This window comes from Ranitomeya variabilis, chromosome 1, assembly GCF_051348905.1.
Source record: "Ranitomeya variabilis isolate aRanVar5 chromosome 1, aRanVar5.hap1, whole genome shotgun sequence".
Classification (NCBI taxonomy): Eukaryota; Metazoa; Chordata; class Amphibia; order Anura; family Dendrobatidae; genus Ranitomeya; species Ranitomeya variabilis.
In genome coordinates, this window is record NC_135232.1 from 456257881 (window position 1) to 456284012 (window position 26132).

Here is a 26132-nt window from a genome sequence, read left to right on the forward strand (position 1 = left end):
TATGTCCCTCACTAATAATAGTAGTGTGTGTGTGTAAAATTTGGTAGCTGGCGTGGGCTCCTGCGCAATTTTCTCCGCTAGAGAGTGAAAGCCAGTGACTGAGGGCAGATATTAACCCCTTAAGCCCCGAGGGTGGTTTGCACGTTAATGACCAGGCCAATTTTTACAATTCTGACCACTATCCCTTTATGAGGTTATAACTCTGGAACGCTTCAACGGATCTTGGCGATTCTGACATTGTTTTCTCGTGACATATTGTACTTCATGTTAGTGGTAAAATTTGTTCGATATAACTTGCGTTTATTTGTGAAAAAAATGAATATTTGGCGAAAATTTGGAAAATTTCGCAATTTTCCAACTTTGAATTTTTATGCCCTTAAATCACAGACATATGTCACACAAAATACTTAATAAATAACATTTTCCACATGTCTACTTTACATCAGCACAATTTTGGAACCAAAATTTTTTTTTGTGACGGAGTTATAAGGGTTAAAAGTTGACCAGCAATTTCTCATTTTTACAACACCATTTTTTTTTAGGGACCACACCTCATTTGAAGTCATTTTGACGGGTCTATATGATAGAAAATACCCAAGTGTGACACCATTCTAAAAACTGCACCCCTCAAGGTACTCAAAACCACTTTCAAGAAGTTTATTAACCCTTCAGGTGTTTCACAGGAATTTTTAAATAATGTTAAGAATGTTTAAATAAAAATGAACATTTAACTTTTTTTCACACAAAATTTATTTCAGCTCCAATTTGTTTTATTTTACCAAGGGTAACAGGAGAAAATAGACCCCAAAAGTTGTTGTACAATTTGTCCTGAGTACGCTGATACCCCATATGTGGGGGTAAACCACAGTTTGGGCGCATGGCAGAGCTTGGAAGCAAAGGAGCGCCATTTGACTTTTCAATGCAAAATTGACTGGAATTGAGATGGGACGCCATGTTGCATTTGGAGAGCCCCTGATGTGCCTAAACATTGAAACCCCTAACAAGTGACACCATTTTGGAAAGTAGACCCCCTAAGGAACTTATCTAGATGTGTGGTGAGCACTTTGACCCAACAAGTGCTTTACAGAAGTTTATAATGCAGAGCCGTAAAAATAAAAAATCATATTTTTTCCCAAAAATGATCTTTTCACCCCCAATTTTTTATTTTCCCAAGGGTGAGAGAAGAAATTGGACCCCAAACATTGTTGTGCAATTTGTCCTGAGTACGCTGATACCCCATATGTGGGTGTAAACCATTGTTTGGGCGCAGGGCAGAGCTCGGAAGGGAAGGAGCGCCATTTGACTTTTCAATGCAAAATTGACTGGAATTGAGATGGGACGCCATGTTGCATTTAGAGAGCCCTTGATGTGCCTAAACATTGAAACCCCTAACAAGTGACACCATTTTGGAAAGTAGACCCCCTAAGGAACTTATCTAGATGTGTGGTGAGCACTTTGACCCAACAAGTGCTTTACAGAAGTTTATAATGCAGAGCCGTAAAAATAAAAAATCATATTTTTTCACAAAAATGATCTTTTCACCCCCAATTTTTTATTTTCCCAAGGGTAAGAGAAGAAATTGGACCCCAAAAATTGTTGTGCAATTTGTCCTGAGTACACTGATACCCCATATGTGGGTGTAAACCATTGTTTGGGCGCAGGGCAGAGCTCAGAAGGGAAGGAGCGCCATTTGACTTTTCAATGCAAAATTGACTGGAATTGAGACGGGACGCCATGTTGCGTTTGGAGAGCCCCTAATGTGCCTAAACATTGAAACCCCCCACGAGTGACACCATTTTGGAAAGTAGACCCCTTAAGGAACTTATCTAGATGTGTGTTGAGCACTTTGACCCAACAAGTGCTTCACAGAAGTTTATAATGCAGAGCCGTAAAAATAAAAAATCATATTTTTTCACAAAAATGATCTTTTCACCCCCATTTTTTTATTTCCCCAAGGGTAAGAGAAGAAATTAGACCACAAAAGTTGTTGTGCAATTTGTCCTGAGTACGACGATACCCCATATGTGGGTGTAAACCATTGTTTGGGCGCATAGCAGAGCTCAGAAGGGAAGAAGCGCTATTTTACTTTTCAATGCAAAATTGACTGGAATTAAGATGGGATGCCATGTTGCGTTTGGAGAGCCCCTGATGTGCCTAAACATTAAACCCCCCCACAAGTGACACCATTTTGGAAAGTAGACCCCCTAAGGAACTTATCTAGATGTGTTTTGAGAGCTTTGAACCCCCAAGTGTTTCACTACAGTTTATAACGCAGAGCCGTGAAAATAAAAATATATTTTTTTTTCACAAAAATGATTTTTTAGCCCCCAAGTTTTGTATTTTCACAAGGGTATCAGGATAAATTGGACCCCAAAAGTTGTTGTCGAATTTGTCTGGAGTACGCTGATACCCCATTTGTGGGGGGGGACCACTGTTTGGGCGCATGACAGAGCTCGGAAGGGAAGGAGCGCCATTTGGAATGCAGACTTAAATGGATTGGTCTGCAGGCGTCACGTTGCATTTGCAGAGCCCCTGATGTACCCAAACAGTACAAACCCCCCACAAGTGACCCCATATTGGAAACTAGACCCCCCAAGGAACTTATCTAGATGTGTTGTGAGAACTTTGAACCCCCAAGTGTTTCACTACAGTTTATAACGCAGAGCCGTGAAAATAATATTTTTTTTTTTTTCACAAAAATGAAATTTAGCCCCCAGTTTTGTATTTTCACAAGGGTATCAGGATAAATTGGACCCTAAAAGTTGTTGTCCAATTTGTCTGGAGTACGCTGATACCCCCTATGTGGGGGGGAACCACTGTTTGGGCGCATGACAGAGCTCGGAAGGGAAGGAGCGCCATTTGGAATGCAGACTTAAATGGATTGGTCTGCAGGCGTCACGTTGCATTTGCAGAGCCCCTGTTCTGATGTACCCAAACAGTACAAACCCCCCACAAGTGACCCCATATTGGAAACTAGACCCCCCAAGGAACTTATCTAGATGTGTTGTGAGAACTTTGAACCCCCAAGTGTTTCACTACAGTTTATAACGCAGAGCCGTGAAAATATATATATTTTTTTTTTTCACAAAAATGAAATTTAGCCCCCAGTTTTGTATTTTCACAAGGGTATCAGGATAAATTGGACCCTAAAAGTTGTTGTCCAATTTGTCCTGAGTATGCTGATACCCCCTATGTGGGGGGAACCACTGTTTGGGCGCATGACAGAGCTCAGAAGGGAAGGAGCGCCATTTGGAATGCAGACTTAAATGGATTGGTCTGCAGGCGTCACGTTGCATTTGCAGAGCCCCTGATGTACCCAAACAGTACAAACCCCCCACAAGTGACCCCATATTGGAAACTAGACCCCCCAAGGAACTTATCTAGATGTGTTGTGAGAACTTTGAACCCCCAAGTGTTTCACTACAGTTTATAACGCAGAGCCGTGAAAATATTAATTTATTTTTTTTTTCACAAAAATGAAATTTAGCCCCCAGTTTTGTATTTTCACAAGGGTATCAGGATAAATTGGACCCTAAAAGTTGTTGTCCAATTTGTCCTGAGTACGCTGATACCCCCTATGTGAGGGGGAACCACTGTTTGGGCGCATGACAGAGCTCGGAAGGGAAGGAGCGCCATTTGGAATGCAGACTTAAATGGATTGGTCTGCAGGCGTCACGTTGCATTTGCAGAGCCCCTGATGTACCCAAACAGTACAAACCCCCCACAAGTGACCCCATATTGGAAACTAGACCTCCCAAGGAACTTATCTAGATGTGTTGTGAGAACTTTGAACCCCCAAGTGTTTCACTACAGTTTACAACGCAGAGCCGTGAAAATAAAACATATTTTTTTTCCCACAAAAATGATTTTTAGCCCCCCAAATTTTTATTTTCCCAAGGATAACAAGAGAACTTGGACCCCAGAAGTTGTTGTTCAATTTGTCCCTAGTACGCTGATACCCCATATGTTGGGGTAAACCCCTTTTTGGACGCACGGGAGAGCTCGGAAGGGAAGGAGCACTGTTTTACTTTTTCAACGCAGAATTGGCTGGAATTGAGATTGGACGCCATGTCGCGTTTGGAGAGCCCCTGATGTGCCTGAACAGTGGAAACTCCCCAATTCTACCTGAAACCCTACCCCTAACCTCACCCCTAACCGTTTACTGAACATTTTCTGACAGTCATAAGTGCCACGTATATAAGTGCCACGTATTTAAGAGCCACGTATTTAAGTGCCACGTATTTCAGTGCCACGTATTTCAGTGCCACGTATTTCAGTGCCACGATATTTCAGTGCCACGTATTTCAGTGCCACGTATTTCAGTGCCACGTATTTCAGGCACTGAAAAATACGTGGCACGTAAATACTTCAGTGCCACGATATTTCAGTGCCACGATATTTCAGTGCCACGAATTTCAGTGCCACGTATTTCAGTGCCACGTATTTCAGGCACTGAAAAATACATGGCACGTAAATACGTGGCACGTAAATACGTGGCACGTAAATACGTGGTACTTAAATACGTGGCACTTAAATACGTGGCACTTAAATACGTGGCACTTAAATACGTGGCACTTATATACGTGGCCACTGAAATATCGTGGCACTTATATACGTATATACGTATATAAACGTATATTTCAGTGCCACGTATTTCAGTGCCACGTATTTCAGGTTAGGGGTAGGGTTAGGGGTAGGGTTAGGGTTTTTTGTTTTTTTCTTGTTTTCTTGTGTTTTTCTATAAAAACGCATGCGTTTTACCGCGTTTACATGCATTTTTTCACACATGCGGTTTTTTTAAAAAACGCATGCAGATAAAAACGCAAGTGTGAAACCAGACTAAAAGACGCTTTTTATAGCAAAAAAGTTTTTGCGTCTCCACATTTTGAGACCTATAATTTTTCCACATTTTGGTCCACAGAGTCATGTGAGGTCTTGTTTTTTGCGGGACGAGTTGACGTTTTTATTGGTAACATTTTCGGACACGTGACAGTTATTGATCGCTTTTTATTCCGATTTTTGTGAGGCAGAAAGACCAAAAACCAGCTACTCATGAATTTCTTTTGGGGGAGGCGTTTATACTGTTCCGCGTTTGGTAAAATTGATAAAGCAGTTTTATTCTTCGGGTCAGTACGATTACAGAGATATCTCATTTATATCATTTTTTTATGTTTTGACGCTTTTATACGATAAAAACTATTTTATAGAAAAAATAATTATTTTGGCATCGCTTTATTCTGAGGACTATAACTTTTTTATTTTTTTGCTGATGATGCTGTATGGCGGCTCGTTTTTTGCAGGACAAGATGACGTTTTCAGTGGTACCATGGTTATTTATATCCGTCTTTTTGATCGCGTGTTATTCCACTTTTTGTTCGGCGGTATGGTAATAAAGCGTTGTTTTTTGCCTCGTTTTTTTTTTTTTTTTTCTTACGGTGTTTACTGAAGGGGTTAACTAGTGGGCCAGTTTTATAGGTTGGGTCATTACGGACGCGGCGATACTAAATATGTGTACTTTTATTGTTTTTGTTTGTTTTTTTTAGATAAAGAAATGTATTTATGGGAATAATATTTTTTTTTTATTATTATTTATTTAGGAATTTTTTTTTTTTTTTTTTTACACATGTGGAAATTTTTTTTTTTACTTTTTTACTTTGTCCCAGGGGGGGACATCACAGATCGCAGATCTGATAGTGTGCACAGCACTCTATCAGATCCGCGATCATACTTTCATCGGAGCAGGCTGCAGCTTTCATCTGCAGCCTGCTCCGACCCGGAAGTGCTCCCTGCAGGACCCGGATACAGCCCCTCGGCCATTTTGGATCCGGGGCCTGCAGGGAGAAGACGTTCGGTACGAGGTGAGTACATCACCTTGTACCGATCGTCTCAGGGAAGCCCGCAGGGAGCCCCCTCCCTGTGCGATGCTTCCCTGTACCGCCGGTACACCGCGATCATGTTTGATCGCGGTGTGCCGGGGGTTAATGTGCCGGGGGCGGTCCGTGACCGCTCCTGGCACATAGTGCCGGATGTCAGCTGCGATATGCAGCCGACACCCGGCCGCGATCGGCCGCGCTCCCCCCGTGAGCGCGGCCGATCGCGTATGACGTACTATCCCGTCACCGGGAATTAAGGCCCACCCCACCTCGACGGTATAGTACGTCATACGGGATTAAGGGGTTAATAGCCTAGAGAGGGACCATGGTTTTTGCCCCCCCAGGCTAAAAACATCAGCCCCCAGCCACCACAGAAAAGGCACTCAAATCCCACATCCTAGATATCACTGAATGAAATATTCCAGTTGTAAATCTTTATTCATTACATAGTGGAATGTGTTGAGAACAATAAAACCTAAACATGATCAACATAAATCACAACTAATATCCCACATAAGTCTGGAGTTGGAATGATGCTCAAAATCAAAGTTGAAGGGGGGCGTGGCCTGCATGCAGACTAGAGAGGCAGCATTACTCACAGGCTCCTGCTTCTCCGGACTTAAACCGGCTAATATCAGCACTTTTTATTATCTCTTCTCCTCTCTGTGCACTGTAACGGCTCCTGGAAGATCTTGGGCACACGATGACCCGAGGGAGATCGCAGAAACGCAGTTCCCCACCGAGGCTCCCGGATTTCTTCCCCAGAAGACACATGCACATGCGGCAGGTAAAATGGCAGCAGCTTCCCCCTCAGCTTCCTCCCACTCATCTGGTGGCTCTGGAGGGAGGGAGACATCTGAGACTCTCAGCAACTTGTCTCCTATTACTAAAGGAGACATGAAGGAATTTTTAGCCTCCATCCGTGCTTCTCTAAAGGAAGACATGCAGTCTATGCTGCAAGAGATTAGGGGGGAAGTCTCATCCTTGGGGGAGAGGATTGCACATGTTGAGAGCAAGATGGCCGAATATGCCAGAGCTATAAATGCTCTAGTGGATGAAAACAAAGCTTTGAGGGAGGATATGGATATGGTCCAAGATAAGATGCATGACTTGGAAGATAGATCACGGAGAAATAATGTACGTGTCAGGGGTATACCAGAGGACATTCCAGACAAAGATCTAGCTGACTTTTTACTTAAGTTCATGCAATCTGTGCTCCCTTCCTTGCTCCCCAGGGATTTCCTAATTGATAGGATACATAGACTCCCTAAGCCACGGCATGTGAACCCAGCCTTGCCCAGAGACACTTTGGCGCGCGTACATTTCTATTCTACCAAAGATGCCTTCATGCAGAAGATGAGGAAAACCCCTGAGCTCCCTGCTGAATACCATGGCTTACAAGTGTTCCCGGACTTATCAGCGCCCACGCTGGCAAAGAGGCGAGAATTTGCTCATGTCTGTAAAGCACTACGTGATGTTCATATCCGATACAAATGGGGATTCAACCCTGTCAAGCTGATAATTTCCTATGAAGGTCGTGGTGTAGTCTGCCAATCTCCCAAGCAGGCTGAGATCATGCTAACTGAATGGAAGATTTCCTTCACTCCCCGTCAGAATCCGACAGGAAAGAAAATTGTTCAGGACTGGTTTCAAACTTGAAGAGGAGAATGAGTTGCTGTCCGGATGCAGGACTATGCTGTGAGGGTGCTACGGATCTTATATTCTGTTTCTCTATTTTTGTTGGTTTTTTTTTTCTCTTTTTCTCTCCACCTTTTTTTTTCTCTGCTCCAGCACCCCGTCCAAGATAACTCCCGGTTATTTTTACCTGTTTGGGAGTGACTCTTGGAATTGCCCTGAGCTGGCATCCACCTACGGTCTAGGACTGACCTTTTAGGTGTTTATCGCCTGACCAGCCTGGCCTTTGGCCTAGTGGCTACATGACTTTGTGTTTAGAAGTTCTTCTAGTTTTCTTTGTGTTTTGTTTCCCTTGTCTTTCTTTTTTTAGGTACACCTCCGAGATGGGTCTATTTTTAATATTAAAAAGAAAAAAAAATTCAAAGTGGAAAATGAAGTTACAGGCTGATTGAACTTCAGTGGAAATGCCTCAAGACAAGCAAATTATGCTCAGTAGTGTGTGTGGCCTCTACATGCCTATATGACCTTCCTACAATGCCTGGGCATGCTCCTGATGAGGCAACGGAAGGTCTCCTGAGGGATCTCCTCCCAGACCTGGACTAAAGCATCCGCCAACTCCAGGACAGTCTGTGGCACAACGTGAGGTTAGTGGATGGTGCGAGACATGATGTCCCAGATGTGTTCAATCGGATTCAGGTCTGGGGAACGGGCCAGTCAGTCCATAGCTTCAATGCCTTCATCTTGCAGGAACTGCTGACACACTCCAGCCACATGATGTCTGGCATTGTCCTGCATTAGGAGGTACCCATGGCCAACCGCACCAGCATATGGTCTCGCAAGGGGTCTGAGAATCTCATCTCGGTACCTAATGGCAGTCAGGCTACTTCTGGTGAGCACATAGAGGGCTGTGCGGCCCTTTAAAGAAATGCCACCCCACACCATTACTGACTCACTGCCAAATCGGTCATGCTGAAGGATGTTGCAGGCAGCAGATCGCTCTCCACGGCATCTCCAGACTCTGTCACGTCTGTCACATGTGCTCAGTGTGAACCTGCTTTCATCTGTAAAGAGCACAGGGCGCCAGTGGTGAATTTGCCAATCCTGGTGTTCTGTGGCAAATGCCAAACATCCTGCATGGTGTTGGGCTGTGAGCACAACCCCCATCTGTGGACGTCGGGTGCTCAGACCATCCTCATGGAGTCGGTTTCTAATCGTTTGTGCAGACTCATGCACATTTGTGGCCTGCTGGAGGTCATTTTGCAGGGCTCTGGCAGTGCTCGTCCAGCACAAAGGCTGAGGTAGCGGTCCTGCTGCTGGATTGCCCTCCTACGGCCCCCTCCACTTCTATTGGTGTACTGGCCTGTCTCGGTGTAGCACCTCTAGCCTCTGGACACTATGCTTGCAGACACAGCAAACCTTCTTGCCACAGCTCCCATTGATGTGCCAACCTGGATGAGCTGCACTACCTGAGCCACTTGTGTGGGTTGTAGAGTCCGTCTCATGCTACCACGAGTGTGAAAGTACAACCAACATTCAGAAGTGACCAAAACATCAGCCAGAAAGCATTGATACTGAGATGCGGTCTGTGGTCCCCACCTGCAGAACCACTCCTTTATTGAGTGTGCCTTGATAATTGCTAATAATTTCCATCTATTGTCTATTCCATTTGCACAACAGCATGTGAAATTGATTGTCAAACAGTGTTGCTTCCTAAGTAGACAGTTTGATTTCATTTCACAGAAGTTTGATTTACTTAGCGTTATATTCTGTTGTTTAAGAGTTCCTTTTATTTTTTTGAGCAGTGCATATATGTGTGTGTGTTTTGAAGAATATTTTGTTTTAAAACTATGTGTAGTGATGAGCTAATATACTCGGTACTCAAGATTTCCCGAGAACGCTCTGGTGACCTCTGAGTATTTGTAAGTACTTGGATATTTAGCTTTCTGTGCAGCAGCTGAATGATCTACAGTATTTTTTGCTTTATAAGACGCACCTGATTATAAGACGTACTCCCAAATTTAGTGAAGAAGAAGAGAAAATAATTTTATGTTAAATGGGGTCTGTCTTATAATGCCAGTGTCCGTCTTACAAATCATATATATGTCCCTCATCCTGGTATCTATATAACCCCCATCCTGGCACAATGGCCCCCCTGTGCTGCTGGCACACTGCCCCATGTGCTGCTGGCACACTGCCCCCATCTCATTCTGGATATAGCCCCCCATCACTATAAGCCCCCCTGCTGGCACGCACATAGCCCCCCTCTATATGGCACGCACATGGCCCCCCCATCACTATAAGCCCCCCTGCAGGCACGCACATGGCCCCCCAGTCACTATATGCCCCCTGCAGGCACGCACATGGCCCCCCAGTCACTATATGCCCCCTGCAGGCACATACATGGCCCCCCAGTAACTACATGCCCCCTGCAGGCACATACATGGCCCCCCCAGTCAACACATGCCCCCCTGCAGGACCACACATGGCCCCCCCAGTCACTACATGCCCCCTGCAGGCAGGCACATGATAAAATAACAAACACTTAACTCACCTTCCGATGATGGCTCCGTGCTCCCAGCTCCTCGGTTGTGCTTCCTGTTTCCCAGGCATCAGATCATGTGACCTGGGCACACAGTGATAATATCACTGTGCTGTGCCGATCACTTGATCGGATGTCGGCACAGACACAAGAGCCACTGGAGAACTGGGAGCAGGGAGCCATCATCGGAAGGTGAGTTTAATGTTTGTTATTTTATCATGTGCCTGCCTGCAGGGGGGCATGTAGTGACTGGGGGGGGCTATGTGTGTCTGCAGAGGGGGCATATTCATGATGGGAGGAGGGGGAGTGCAGGCACATGTAATATGCACTGCTCCCCTGTTAACCAACTCGGGTGCGGCTTCAGCACCAAGGTGATGGACAGCAGGTGCAGTGAATATTACATGAGGCTAATGAGCGGGAGTGCAGGACCTCCTGCTGTCTCTGCAGCCGGCAGCCAGCCCACCCCAGCCCCCTGACACCACTCCAGAGCCGCCCCCCCTCTACAGCACACAGATTCGGATTATAAGACGCACCCCCCACTTTCCCCTAAAATTTGGGGAACGAAAGTGCGTCTTATAATCCGAAAAATACGGTACATCTGTTAGCCAGCCTGAGTACATGTTGGGGTTTCCTGGTTGCTTGGGAACCCCCACGTGTACTTATGCTGGCTAACAGATGTAAATCATTCGGCTGCGGCACTGAAAACTAAATCTCTGAGCACTAAAAAATACTTGGAGGACCCCCGAGCATGCTCAGGAAATCTCGAGTAACGAGTATATTCGCTCATCACTATGTGTAAATGACAGCGAACTGCTGTATGTAAAAGCTCATGTTAAAATCGCATTGCACACGGATTGCATACGGATATCATACGGATGTTGCGATAAAAAATCGTATTGACCTCACAAAACACTCGCATGACAATCGCATATTTTTCCTCCGTTTTTTTAGTCCGGAAATCGGACTGTTTTTTTTCTCGCAAATGGGTATGAGGCCTTAGGAGTGCTGTGATGCCAAATGGGAAATCTCTGGGGCTGATGAGAGGATCAAGCGTAGGGATAGTCCAAGTTGAATGCAAGCTGAGGCCTGACATGTACTGTGTACTGGAAGGTGCTGTGCCCAAAACTGCATGTTAGAGACTGATGTACTTGAACTGTCTAGTAAAGTTGAACTTATTGTAACGAACCGTGTGTCACCTGATGTGTGTGTGGCTGGTCAGAGGTCTCCAGCCTAAAAGTGAGTGCAGTGCAACATTGACACACGGACCGCACAATGAAGACACACTGATGATAAAACCATTTACACGGATCACATACTGATGGTAAAAACAGACAAATGGACAACACCCTGATTGTAAAAACGGACATACCGAACACACACTGATGACATACTGATGGTAAAACCAGATATACGGACCACTTACTAATGATAAAACCAGATACACTGACCATACACTGATGACACAATGATGGTAAAAATGGATACAAGGACCACATACTGATGACACACTGATGATGAAACTGGATACACGGACCACACACTGATGACACACCGATGGTAAAAATGGACACTTGGACCACACACTGGTACCATTTTTACACGTACATGTTTAAACACAGAGGTGTGACTGAGGCCTCAGAGAGAGTGTCTCTTGATCCTGAAGACCAATCCTTTCCTGCTCATAGACCACCCATTGATTAACAATTTTACACTTTGCCAGAATGGCACTGCAGGGAAGCTGAACATATGCAGCAAGGATTCCCGACAAATAACAGCTAATTGGTAGGGTTTCCCAGCAAACTAACATTTTATCATCATTGGATAGTCAGTCATGGAGAATTGAGTTTCTCTATCGTCACGTTACAAATATAGTTGAAGAGGCAAAAGACACCTAATCCGAGAGCAGTATAATTCAGAGACAGAGACCCTGATTTCAGCAATGTATCACTTACTGGGCTGAGTGCTTCAGTTTTTATAAAAATCACTGTTTGATTTCCCCTTTCCACCCACACCTCTGCTCTGGTGGGCTGGTGGTGTCCGTGTATTACGTGGCTCATCATCTGAATGGATACTAGAATATGCTGCATTTTCTGCATCTGGTTGGCCACAACATCCGATCTTCGCACCTCCCCCTACTGGCTGTTTGTCTGAAGTTCAGAGCTCGGCTCCCATTTGACAGGGGCTGTCTGTGGCGAGATACCATGCTGAAAATTGCTTCTAACAGTATTTTAATGTCAGTGTCCAGACTGAAGATCTACAGTAGTTAAGTAAGATTATTAATGGCAGTAGGGATGAAATATACCCAGAGCATCTACTTAAAAGATCATTAATCTTATAATATTCCCTGCTGAAAGGATGTGTCCTTGTAAAACGTGCTTCTCTGACCTGGGTTACAGACATATTTCTTATAGTCTACATCATTTTTATGGTGATTTAAAAAGTATACAGCATATCATTTTTTTAACTCCTTCACGACATATGACATTATTTCATCAGCTGACAAGTGGCACTAACATCCGCGGGTGGAATTGCGATCCACGAGTGGCTGTTAACATGTTCAATGCCCCTGTCAATCTCTGACATGATCACGCCAGAAGCGTGTCACTAGTTTCACACATTGATGCCGCTGTCACATGACTGTGGGGCGCCGATGGGTTGACATGACAACTCAGGGTCTGCAGGAGACCCCTCTGGTTGTCATTGCCGATCTGCTATGAGTGCCGCCCCGCTGCCAACGCTCACAGCAGATGATCAATTCTGCTACACATAGTAGGGCTGAAGATCGCAGCTTCAAGTCTCCTAAGGAGACTATTGAAGCAAGTATGAAGTAGAAAAATATGTTTTTAAAAATATTAAAAAATAAAAGAAATAACACCGGTCAAATCACCCACTTTTGCCCCATTCAAAATAAAACTATTAAAAAGAAAATACACATATTTCAGATTGCCAAAGATCAGAATCACCTGATCTATCAAAATATACAAATAATTATACTGTTTGCAAACGGCGTAACAAAAAAAAACAAAAAACAGAATTACATTTTTTTTGTTGCCGCAACATTGCAATAAAATGCAATAGTGGGCGATCAAAACAACATATCTACCCCAAAATGGTATCAATAAAATGTCTGCCTGGTGAGCAAAAAATAAGCCCTCACCCAGGACCAGATCGCGAAAAATGGAGACGCTACGGATATCGGAAAATGGTGCCATTTTTTAACAGTAGAAGTCCCGGGAATTTCAAGATCCCCCCTGAAGTCCTGAGAGAGGGTCAAATGACCCTCAGTCCATATTGACACTTTAATTAGCATCCTTTTATTTGTAAATGTGCTCTTGCCTGAGGAATCTGCAGGGGGGATTATCTAAGATAAGAGTGTGTAAACAGAAGAATGCAAGCTATTCCTGAGTGTGGGGGTTGCTTGTGAGAATGTGAGCTGCTCCTGAGTGTCTGCCCACCCCCCCAGCTGCATTGCAATAGCAAATTTGCATGCAGCTTTATGTGCTGTGGGGGAGAAACCTATTTTGTTCACAGGAAAGAAAATGGAGAGAAGGCACACCATTGAAGAGGCATTGGAACTGATTCTGAGCAACACAAACCCTTTTGACTCAGATGGAGAAGACATAGTCCTTCAACCGGATTCGGACTCTGAGCTGTCTTCAGGTTAGGCTGGCTTCACACTCCCTTTTTTGCCTGTTCATTTGGATCCTATGTTTTGCAGGGGTTGGTGCAGATAAGGGTCGGTGACTTCCGTGTGCACGGACCACGGAGGAAAGTGAAAAGCCTAAAAATAAAGAATTTCATATTCACCTCAGTCCAGCGCTGACAGTTCCTCTCACTTCCAGTGCCGCTCATTAGGCTTATGAATATTCACTTCACTGAGCCCAAGAGTGAACCGGAAGTGAGAGGAGAAGAGGCGCTGGAGGGAGGTGAGTATGTGGTGACAGCAGACAGCGCTATCTGTGGATTCACGGATAGCACACGGACACCACCCACGGTGCATGGGGGCCAAAAGGGATCCTGTTCTGCTTGTTTCAAAAACGGACAGAACAGGATGCCAAAAAAGGCAGTGTGAGTTACCTCTTTTTTTTTTCCTGACTATCTTTTTTATTTTGAACCAAAACAAAATGCTTATTTGAAATTATTTATCTTGCAGATGAGGAGACTCCGCTCTACCAAAAAAGAGAGCTCGGTTGGCGAGTGAGCCGACAGAGACCGCAAAAGATGGCACAGTGTGGCATGAAGTACAAGTGGGGAAACATCTCCATTTGACCCCAATAGAACCGTACCCTACAGATGGAGAGCCAAGTGCTAAGGCCAGACGAAGTGTCCAGAGTCGCCTTCAGAGCTTCCTCTGTTTTATCAGTCTTGACATGCTTCGTAGCATTGAAGAATGGACTACTCAACATGCACGTCACACGGAGCAGGTGGATTGGTTCATGGGTCTCCCGGAACTAATGGCATTTATTTCAGTCATTATCTTGCGGGGGGTGACCAAGGTTCCATCATTACGTGACAGCTGGTCAGCAAACCTGGGAAACCCAAGGATCATTGCCACTATGACCCGAAACCGCTTTCAAGACATCATGCAACACCTACGCCTTGATGACATGTTCACGCGCAGTGAGCGAGTGGAGACCGATAAGTTTGCTGCAATCTCCGATGTGTGGAGATCGTTTGTCACCAACTGCATCGCATCCTACAACCCTGGTCGACACATCACTATTGATGAACAGCTTTTCCCATCAAAGACTCGCTGCTGTTTTCTGCAATACATTGCAACAAAACCAGACAAGTTTGGCATCAAGTTTTGGGTGGCTTGCGACTTGAAATCAAAGTACATCTGTAATGTCCTCCCATATCTTGGCAAGGACCCCAGTCGTCCCAGCGGGGAGAGACTGTCCGAAACTGTAGTGATGAGGCTGATGGAACCATTCATGGACAAGGGCAGAACTGTTACCACGGACAATTTCTTTACATCATTGTCACTTGCACAATGACTGCTTAGCCGGGAAACCACTATCCTCAGCACAGTCAACAAGAGTCGCCGGGAAATTCCTCAATCCGCTAAACAGATGGACCGCACTGAATTCACCACTCAGGTGTTTTCAACCACTGGTGCCACACTGACAGTGTATGCACCCAAATGAAAGAAAGCCATCTACCTTCTCAGCAGCATGCACAGCATGGTTGAGACTGAGGATACCAACAAAAGGAAGCCAAACACGGTCACACAATACAACCACACAAAGTGCGGTGTGGATGTAATGGACCAAATGGTGCGGGAGTACAGCGTGCGTGCAGGAACACGGAGATGGCCAGTCGCCGTGTTCTACAACATGATTGACATGGCAGCACTCAATGCTCATGTTCTTTATCAGGCATGCACTGGGGTGCAGGAGAGACGGGTGGACTTCCTGGTTGAGCTTGCAAAAGAGTTAGGTGGCCGTCATGTGACTGAAAAGAAGGCACGCAAGGAGAAACTCCTTTGGCAACTTCCTTCCACACCCAGCCCTGGCAAAAGGGTGAAGTGTCAGGTCAACCATCGATGCACGAACAATTGTGCAACTGAGAGATGTGTTGACTAGGGTTGAGCGAAACGGGTCGTCCATTTTCAGAAGTCGCCGACTTTTGGCAAAGTCGGGTTTCATGAAACCCGACCCCTGTGTGGGGTCGGCCATGAGGTCGGCGATCTTCTGAATCTGGTATCGGAATTCCGATACCGAGTTCCGATATGTTTGCGATATCGGAAATCGGTATCGGAATCCACATTTAAGTGTAAAATAAAGAATTAAAATAAAAAATATTGATATACTCACCTCTCCGACGCAGCCTGGACCTTACCGCTGGTAACTGGCAGCCTTCTTTGCTTAAAATGAGCGCATTCAGGGCCTTCCATGACGTCACGGCTTGTGATTGGTCGCGGCCGCTCATGTGACCGCCACGCGACCAATCACAAGCCGTGACGTAATTCTCAGGTCCTAAATTCCTAATTCTAGGAATTTAGGACCTGAGAATTACGTCACGGCTTGTGATTGGTCGGGTGGCGGTCACATGGGCGGCCGCGACCAATCACAAGCCGTGACATCATCTAAGGCCCTGAACGCGCTCATTCTTAAGAAGGAAGGCTGCCGGAAAGAAGCAGGGCGCGTCCGAGGGTGAGTATATACCTAATAGGAATATACTCACCCTCGGCTTCTTTCCGGCAGCCTTCCTTCCTAAGAATGAGCGCGTTCAGGGCCTTCCATGACGTCACGGCTTGTGATTGGTCGCGGCCGCCCATGTGACCGCCACGCGACCAATCACAAGCCATGACGTAATTCTCAGGTCCTAAATTCCTAGAATTAGGAATTTAGGACCTGAGAATTACGTCACGGCTTGTGATTGGTCGCGTGGTGGTCACATGAGCGGCCGCGACCAATCACAAGCCGTGACGTCATGGAAGGCCCTGAATGCGCTCATTTTAAGCAAAGAAGGCTGCCGGTTACCAGCGGTAAGGTCCAGGCTGCGTCGGAGAGGTGAGTATATCAATATTTTTTATTTTAATTCTTTATTTTACACATTAATATGGATCCCAGGGCCTGAAGGAGAGTTTCCTCTCCTTCAGACCCTGGGAACCATAGTATCCCATTGCACTGCATTGGGTTTCGTGTTTCGGCCGACCCCGACCCCGACTTTTTTATAGGATCGGCCGATTTCACTCGACCCGACTTTTGAGAAAGTCGGGTTTCATGAAACCCGACCCGATCCTATGAAAATAAAAGTCGCTCAACCCTAGTGTTGACTGCTACAAATACACGTGTGGCAAATGTACCAGGGACATACCCAGGCAGTGCCAGGTATGTTCCGACATGTTCAGACAGACTGCTGAGTGAGTGCTGAAATGCTAGTCACACAAGGACATGCCACTCACACACACAGCCCCCCACTGCAGCCTATTGAAAATATGTGTGGAATTGTTTTATTCCTTGTATTTTTTTAACATTTTTATAACAAAAATAAAAAGCATCCTTTACCCTTTCCCCCCTCCCCTCTTCCCACTCCTCCACCAACATCCCTCCCTGTTGTATAATTTGATTATATTGTTTTCTTGTTCACTGTTTTATCGCATTTGTTTGGCCATGCCGCTTATACACTGCTCATCTTGAAAATGTGACTATTTGTTTGATGTTGGTGTGAAATAACCCTTTAGTGAAAAAAAAACTTATTGGTTTTTAAAAAAAAATAAAAAGCATCGAAACAAATAACAGTTGTTCTTTTGTATATTTTTCACACTAAAATTTCAGTCCTCATGTGCGAATTTTTTTCGCGCCAAATTTGCACAAGAATGAACATGCTGCGATTTTTTTTCGCTAGTGTGATTGAGGCCTAAAGGTACAGTTACACATTACGATCTCGTTGACGATATCGTTTGAAAACGTCACATGATCACGTCGTTCATGCGATGTCGTTTTCACATTGTTGCGTGTAACGTGAAGATATCGGACGAACACATCGTTGGATCGCTGATCGCAGATTTGAGGTCAGGATCTCAAATCTGACGATCCTCGTCCAATTATGTGTCAGAAGATGTGCAGCATCGTTCAGTGTAACGCTGAGATGAACGATGTCGGTCTAAATTCTCCTATTCCTGCCATTGTGAAAAATCGTTCTGCAAACGTTTGCAATGAGGCTAACGCGGAGCCAAAATTTACATCGTTAACAAGATAGTTGCATGTGACGCCTCTTGGACGATGTGAAACTGACTGCACAAATGATGTGATCACGTGACATTTCTAACTATATCGTCGACGAGATCGTAACATGTAACGGTACCTTTGACCGCTGCGGAGCAGTTTCCCCTGAGTTTACAGTACAATGTAAACTTATGGGAAACAAAAAATGCTGTGCACATGCTGCGGAAAAATCCGCGCAGAAACGCTGCGGATTACATTTCGCAGCATGTCACTTCTTTTCTGCGGATTTTCACCTGCTCCAATAGGAAACTGCAGATGAAAATCCGCAGAAGAAACCGCAGTAAAAAACGCGATAAATCCGCATTAAAAACCGCAACGGGTTTTCACTGCGGATTTTGGAATTCCACTGCGGAAAAATCCGCGGTGGAATCCGCAAAGTGTGCACATAGCCTTAGGGTACCGTCACACAGTGCCATTTTCATCGCTACGACGGCACGATTCGTGACGTTCTAGCGATATCGTTACGATATCGTTGTGTCTGACACGCTACTGCCATCCGGATTCCCGCTGAGAATCGTACGTCGTAGCAGATCGTTTGAAACTTTCTTTCGTCGTCTAGTGTCCCGCTGTGGCGGCATGATTGCATCGTGTGACACAGGTTGTATACGATGTGCGCACAGTAACCAACGGCTTCTACATCGCAAATACGTCATGAAATTATCGCTCCAGTGCCGTGTATTGCAACGTGTGACCGCAGTCTACGACGCTGGAGCGATAATCATACGACGCTGCAACGTCACGAATCGTGCCGTCGTAGCGATGAAAATGGCACTGTGTGACGGTACCCTTAGACACAAATGCTTCTGGTCATTACTCACAGCTGTACCTTGCTCTAAAATTTCTAATTCTCTATTTAAAATATATAAAAAATGATTCGTTTCAGCGCTTTTTGGCTCAAATAAAAATAAACTAAATACAATATGTATAGTCTTTATATTATCAAATACAATAAACTGAACAGAACTAACTTGAAACTTGAAACTACATGGGTAAACTCGATGGAAAACAGCAAACAACCTCCTGTGGTGCAACAGTAATGGCCTTAATTACAGAACAAAAGACAGTGAATAGAGATAAGATAAGCTATAGATAAAATCCTTTAGGTCATTTGACCCTTCTCTGGGTTTCAAAGGTAGAAATGTCAAATGACCTGTCTCTGGAACTTCTTGTGTTAAAGCAAACAATTATCCTTTCATCACTGAAATAAAAAATAACCTATACATATTTGGCATCTGCGAACTCGTAATGACCTGGAAAATTATAATGGCAGGTCAGGTTTAGCATTAATTGAAATGGTAAAAAAAAATCCAAACAACATTTGTGGAAATGCACTTTTTTGGCAATTTCACTGCACTTGGAATTTTTTCCAGTTTTCCAATACACTATATGTTAAACTCAATGGTATCATTCAAAAGTACAACTCCTCTTGCAAAAAAAAGAGCCCTAACATGGCCACACTGATGGAAAAATAAAAAAGTTATAGCTCTGGGAAGAAGGGGAGAGAAAAGGCGAAAAATGACCGAGAGGTGTAAAGGTTAATTTATTTTTAATATAATAGGACTTCTTAGAGTTTCTAAACAAGTACTGGATAATCCGAACATTTGTATTATCTAAACCTGAATTGCAGAAATTTGATAAAAAACAAAACAAAATCTGAAATAGCCCCTTAAAGGGAACCTGTCACAAGGTTTTCCCAATATATTAAACTGTATGTAATCCCCAATCCCCTCTACATAGCAGAAAAAATATGTTTTATTTTCCTCAATATATAGTGCGGTCTGGTCCGATGGGCATCGCTGGTCTTGATTCAGCACCTCACAATCATTGTCCTACTGCTTGCTTCATATGGACAACATATCCTACATCATCCACACAGTTCCTCCCAATTGGGCTCCTGCCAGGCTGAGAGCAGAGCAAAGTACTGTAGTGCGCATGCGCCAAATTTATCTCTGGGTCATCGGCGTTCTTTGACCTCTCCCGGCACATGCGCATTACAATACTTACAGCAGGGTAGAGAGAAGTAAGCTTGCAGAAGAGCGTGATTGGGGCACACTGTGTGGATGAAGTAGGGTGTAGGGTGCGTCGTCCATATGAAGAAAGCAGGACGACGGCAATTATGACGAGAGAGGAGGCGCCAGATCAAGGCCAGCGTCATCCATCGAACCGGACCCTGCCGTATGTGGGGATAATAGAAGGGGATTAAGAACTTACAGCCTACAAGAATACTGTAAAAGAGGTCCTAAAGGTGGTGGTCGTCCGTATATAGGGAGAAATTGGTAACAGGTTCCTTTTAATCTACAACGTGCAATATATACTGTGAGTCTTCCCTTACCTTTTCGTGAGTTTAGTCAATGAGTGCAGTAGTATCACAAAATCATGTTTTTTTTTAAAGCCGGTGACATCACCGCACTTATCCCACATCTCTATGTTGAGCCAAAAGGAAGGACACATCTGTATCACGCTCTTGTCTTTTTCTACATATTGAAATATTTTTCGAAGTGCCTTCGGCACTACTTTGTTGAACAGTTGACTTGACAGACTATTTTTGCCATTTTGTTAAACCAGTATTTTACTCGGGCGGCAAAGACAATGTTCACATGAGAAAAAACATTTTAGAGTAATCATTGTCATTGAAATTTTTTGTTAAATGTCCCTGACCTTTTTTGAACCTCGAATGGACTTATGTTTAAAAAACCTGTTATACTGTAAATATAATCCTGTCTGTGGCCAGGGCCGGTTTCAGACAAAGTGGGGCCATGGGAAAAAGTTTAAAGTGGGGCCCAAAATGACCAACATATTGCACCATCACACACAAACATTTCGGTTGTATTTCCATGCGCTGAGTTCAGGCGGTTAAATGAGAGGGATTGACAATATTGAAGTCCTGGCCTCTTCACACTGGCTGAGGAAGATTGATGGGCTCAGAATGATAATTATTAGATCAATCTGTCCACATACAGTATCATGTTACAAGAAGCATATCTGCAGTTTTCACCAGGCAGTGTGCTGCTGAGAACAATGATTTTAGTTCCAGTATTAACAATCCAATCATAAATAGGAAGCATTTTGCTAGTTTAGTATAATAAACCCCATAGTCCTTCACATAGTATAATGCACTATGATGCCGATACAGTTGAATGCGTGATTCGGGGGCAGAGTTGGCACTGGCACCGGGCCCCATAGCAGCCGTGTTGTGTGCCATTATTAGCGGCATGCCATTGGCTAGGGGCCCCTGGAGGAGTGGGAGCCCTAGGCAAATGCCTAGTTTGCTGGCCCCTAATGCTAGCCCTGTCTGTGGGCAACATGTTATAGAGCAGGAGGAGCTGAGCCAAATAATATTTGGTGTTGTGGGAAAAGATTAAATATAACTTGTAAAGTAATATATCTTGTAAAGACCTTACAAAGGAGCAAGGTACATTCATTATATGTGGAGGAAAGGTGATTCTGGCAGATAAATAATGCCCTGCCACAAGAGGTAGTAATGGCAGATACTATTACAGTATTTAAAAAAGGGTTGGACTTTTTTCTCACAACAAAAGGTATTATGGGTTATACAGTATATCATCTAGTGATAGAAAATGTATAATTTGTGGTGAATATTGAATTTGATGGACCTATGTCTTTTTTTCTACCTATATAATTAAATTTATATGATTGCTTTTATTTCTGGGTTAAGGAGTCCAGTGGGCAGTGCTACATAATGATTGACACATATTTCTTTATGCACAGTCATACTGGGAAGACTATTGATCACGGAATAGCCTACTGGACCACAACAAAACTATACATCAATCTACTACAACCCCTGGCAAAAATTATGGAATCACCAGCCTTGGAGGATGTTCATTCAGTTGTTTAATTTTGTAGAAAAAAAGCAGATCACAGACATGGCACAAAACTAAAGTAATTTCAAATGGCAACTTTCTGGCTTTAAGAAAGAAATCAGGAACAAAAAATGTGTTAGTCAGTAATGGTCACTTTTTTTAACCAAGCATAGGGAAAAAATTAAGGAATCACTCAATTCTGATTAAAAAATTATGGAATCACCCTGTAAATTTTCATACCCAAAAATAACACCTGCATCAAATTAGATCTGCTTGTTAGTCTGCATTTAAAAATGAGTGATCACACATTGGAATGATGTCAATTGAAACAAAGGAGAGGATTATCAAACTCTTAAAAGAGGGTAACTCATCAAGCAATGCTGCAAAAGATGTTGGTTGTTCACAGTCAGCTGTGTCTAAAATCTGGACCAAATACAAACAACATGGGAAGGTTGTTAAAGGCAAACATACTGGTAGACCAAGAAAGACATCAAAGCGTCAAGACCGGAAACTTACAGCAATATGTTTTCAAAACAGGAAATGCACAACAAAACAAATGAGGAACGAATGGGTGGAAACTGGAGTCAACGTCTGTGACCGAACTGTAAGAAACCGCCTAAAGAAAATGGGATTTACATACAGAAAAGCTAAACGAAAGCCATCATTAACACCTAAACAGGAAAAAACAAGGTTACAATGGGCTAAGGAAAAGCAATTGTAGACTGTGGATGACTGGATGAAAGTCATATTCAGTGATGAATCACAAATCTGCATTGGGCAAGGTGATGATGCTGGAACTTTTGTTTGGTGCCGTTCCAATGAGATTTATAAAGATGACTGCCTGAAGAAAACATGCAAATTTCCACAGTCATTGATGATATGGGGCTGCATGTCAGGTAGAGGCACTGGGGAGATGGATGTCATTACGCCTTCAATAAATGCACAAGTTTATGTATATATATTTTGGACACTTTTCTTACCCCATCAATTGAAAGGATGTTTGGGGATGATGAAATAATTTTTCAAGATGATAATGAATCCTGCCATAGAGCAAAAACTGTGAAACCATTCCTAGAAAAAAGACACATAAGGTCAATGTCATGGCCTGCAAATAGTCCGGATCTCAATCCAATTGAAAATCTTTAGTGGAAGTTGAAGAAAATGGTCCATGACAAGGCTCCAACCTGCAAAGCTGATCTGGCAACAGCAATCAGAGAAAGTTGGAGCCAGATTGATGGAGAGTACTGCTTGACACTCATTAAGTCCATGCTTCAGAGACTGCAAGCTGTTAGAAAAGCCGGAGGTCGTGCAACAAAATACTAGTGATGTTTTGGAGTGTTTTTTTTTTTCACGATTCCATAATTTTTTCCTCAGAACTGAGTGATTCCATAATTTTTCCCCTATGCTTGGTTAAAAAATGTAACCATTACTGACTACCACATTTTTTGTTCTTGATTTCTTTATTTCTTTTAGTGTTTCTTAAAGCCAGAAAGTTGCCATTTGAAATTACTTTAGTTTTGTGCCATGTCTGTGATCTGCTTTTTTTCTACAAAATTAAACAACTGAATGAACATCCTCCAAGGCCGGTGATTCCATAACAACTGCCAGGGGTTGTATATACTAAGCTGCCTGCAGATCTGACACCAGGTTATCCGCTTCTCATAATATCCACATAAACCCTCACTAGTATAAGTTCTATTTTCTTATGAGTAGTAGAAATGCTTTAAATTTTACATGGTAGCTTTTTGGTCTGATTTTGTATGTGAATTCATTATTAAAATCCCACCTGAAAAATACTGTTGCACTGCTAAAACTCTGAGCTTGTGATGACTTTCCTTGTCTTAGGTCATCTGCAACTTGCTTTGGTAGCATGCCTTGACAAAGAAGAGCAAGTAATTTGCATTAAATACTGCTGGAAGTATTTCACAATGTCATTTCACATAATTCATTCACATTTATGAATTACAGTGGCTTTCAAAAGTATTCACCCCCTTGCTTTTTGGTACATTACAACCTGTGTTTAAATATTTCGCAATCCAATTTGTGTGTGATGCATCAGCACTAAATAGTCTAAGTTGGTGAAGTGAAGTGAGAAAAATCTAAACATAAATTAAATTTATGGGATCAAATAACTAAAAATTGGCATGTGCATATAAATTCACCTCTTTTGCTAAGAAGCTCCTAAAAATTTCTGGTGCAAGCAATTATCTTCAGAAAGGCCAGACTCACACTAAATGTATGAAAAATCGGTCCGATTCTCCCTGCCGAGAGTCGCATGGGGGTAATGCAAGTGTCATGCGAGTACAATCTGATTTTTCACACCTAGCATCCGATTTACATCCCAATGCAGTGTGATTGCTCTCCGATTGCAATGCAATTTTAACATACAGCAATTGTCTATGTCATTTACACATCGTTTTCAAAGGAAATATCATTCAAAACATATACACAGTATATATATATATAGAGAGAGAGAGAGAATAGAAGCCTGCAATTCCTGTGCGTGTACAGTATAATCACAGAGTGATGGGATAGAATAGAATAGATAGAATAGATATATACACATAGAATACATATATATATTTTTATAGATGTCAGAGACACACATAATATATGTATATATATTACATACATAGATAGAAGAAAAGCCGGCAATTCATCTGCTGCGTACTGTCAAATCACTGCAGGAGCCGACAGCATACAAGAGATGGATTACATACAGTAAATACATAGAGAATAGATAGATACAGATTTGTCAGTGACAAAAACAATTAGTGCAGTATGTGTGCAAATTACTGGACATGTACTTAATAAAAGACTATTTTTTGGGGGAAAAAATGGTGTGGGCACCCGCGCAATTTTCATAACCAGCAGAGGGAAAGACTGTGAATGGGGGCTGATGTTTATAGCCTGGGAAGGGGGCAATACCCATGGAGCTTCCCAGGCTATTAATATCAGCTCACAACTGAATACTTAGCCTTTACTGGCCATTAAAATGATGGACCCTAAAAAAATGATGTAGGGTCCCCCTATAATTAATAACCAGCAAAGGCTATGCAGACAGCTGCACACTAATATTAATATAATAGAAAGGGGCCATGGATACTGGCCCCCCAAGCTAAAAACATCAGCTCTCAGCCTCCCCAGAAAAAGCGCATCTCTAAGATGCCCCAATTCTGGCACTTAGCCTCACTCTTCCCACTTGCCCTGTAGCGGTGGCAAGTGGGGTGATAGTTGGGGGGTTGATGTCACCTTTGTGTTGTCAGGTGACATCAATAAGACCCCCCTATTATTAACCCCACAGTCACATTGTAAGAAAACACAGACACTCAGAAAAAAGTCCTTTAATTGAAAGAATCTCACAGACTCCTTTAATAATCTAAATTAAACCATATTTACGACTTCGCCCATTCCTCCGATGCACTCGTCATCTGTAAAAGAGTTTAAAAAAACAAACAACAATATTCCTCACCTTTCTGCAGAGATGCTGCTAATCCATTTGTCCCATGACAGGACAACTCTGCTACATCAAAATGTCAAGCTGCATGGTTGCATGATGCGACCATGCAGCCTTTCATCCAGCAGACACTGAGCACTGTGTGCTCAGTGTCTCTCTGTGAACTCCTATTACCTATCTGATGGCACCGCAAGTGTGAGAAAGTTCTCCTGCTCACGATGCATTCAGACAGGTCCTGCGAGTTCACAGCCAGTGAACTCAATTCACCTTTCTGACGTCAGTGCAAGCGCAGTGGAAAATTTTCTCTGACATTAGGTGTGTGAATAGTTATGCACACTGAAGTTTTCAGTTACTTTGTCCTATTTGTTGTTTGCTTGACAAGAAAAATAAATGTTCACAGTTTTAGGCATGTTCTTTATATGAACTAATGCAAACTCTCAAAACTAACCAGTGAAATTCCAGGTTGTAAGGTAGCAAAACACAAAATAGGGGGGTGAATACTTTTGCTAGCCACTGTATATGTCATGGTACCAATTTGTATGTATCTGCGTTGATATGCTAATATGCTACTATTTGCGAATGTACTCAAAGGATATGTACTCAAATCAATATGTGATTGAAGAAGACTTTAATTCTGGCACTATTTACCAATCAGCTAAGTGAGAGGGTCATGTCTCCTTCATTGTCTACCCTGGCATAGTCCAATATGTTGGGTCCTCGCTGTGCCTTGGCATTGCAACTCAGTCTCATTCACATGAACTGTTACCCCTTTATACAGCTGATGAGTCTCAACCTCATTATCTGAATATTAAAAGGGGTTGTCCAGTACAGTACTGGACAACCCTTTCTTTAATGCTAAAGTGCCACAGATATGGGTTAAAAACTCACACTCACCTACTATACCAGTGCCGTTTTGGGAGGAATGTGTTGTTTTTTATATTATCTGACACACTTCAGCATTTTAGACAAGTTGTCCAGCAGTGGAAAACCCACTAATGACCTAAGAAAAAACAACATTTTCTGCTAGCTTTCACACAAGTCTAAGTTCAATGATTAACTATCCAGGCCCTG

General features: G+C 43.2%; 1 protein-coding gene across 1 annotated transcript in view; it reads right to left on the reverse strand.

The window, feature by feature from the left end:
* LOC143776102 (atrial natriuretic peptide receptor 2-like) overlaps window positions 1-26132 on the reverse strand; it is a 290044-nt gene that overhangs the window by 35382 nt on the left and 228530 nt on the right. The window contains exon 18 of the mRNA XM_077265543.1: window positions 23391-23478. Coding sequence (XP_077121658.1) covers window positions 23391-23478 — 88 coding nt within the window. The remainder of the gene's footprint in view (window positions 1-23390; window positions 23479-26132) is intronic.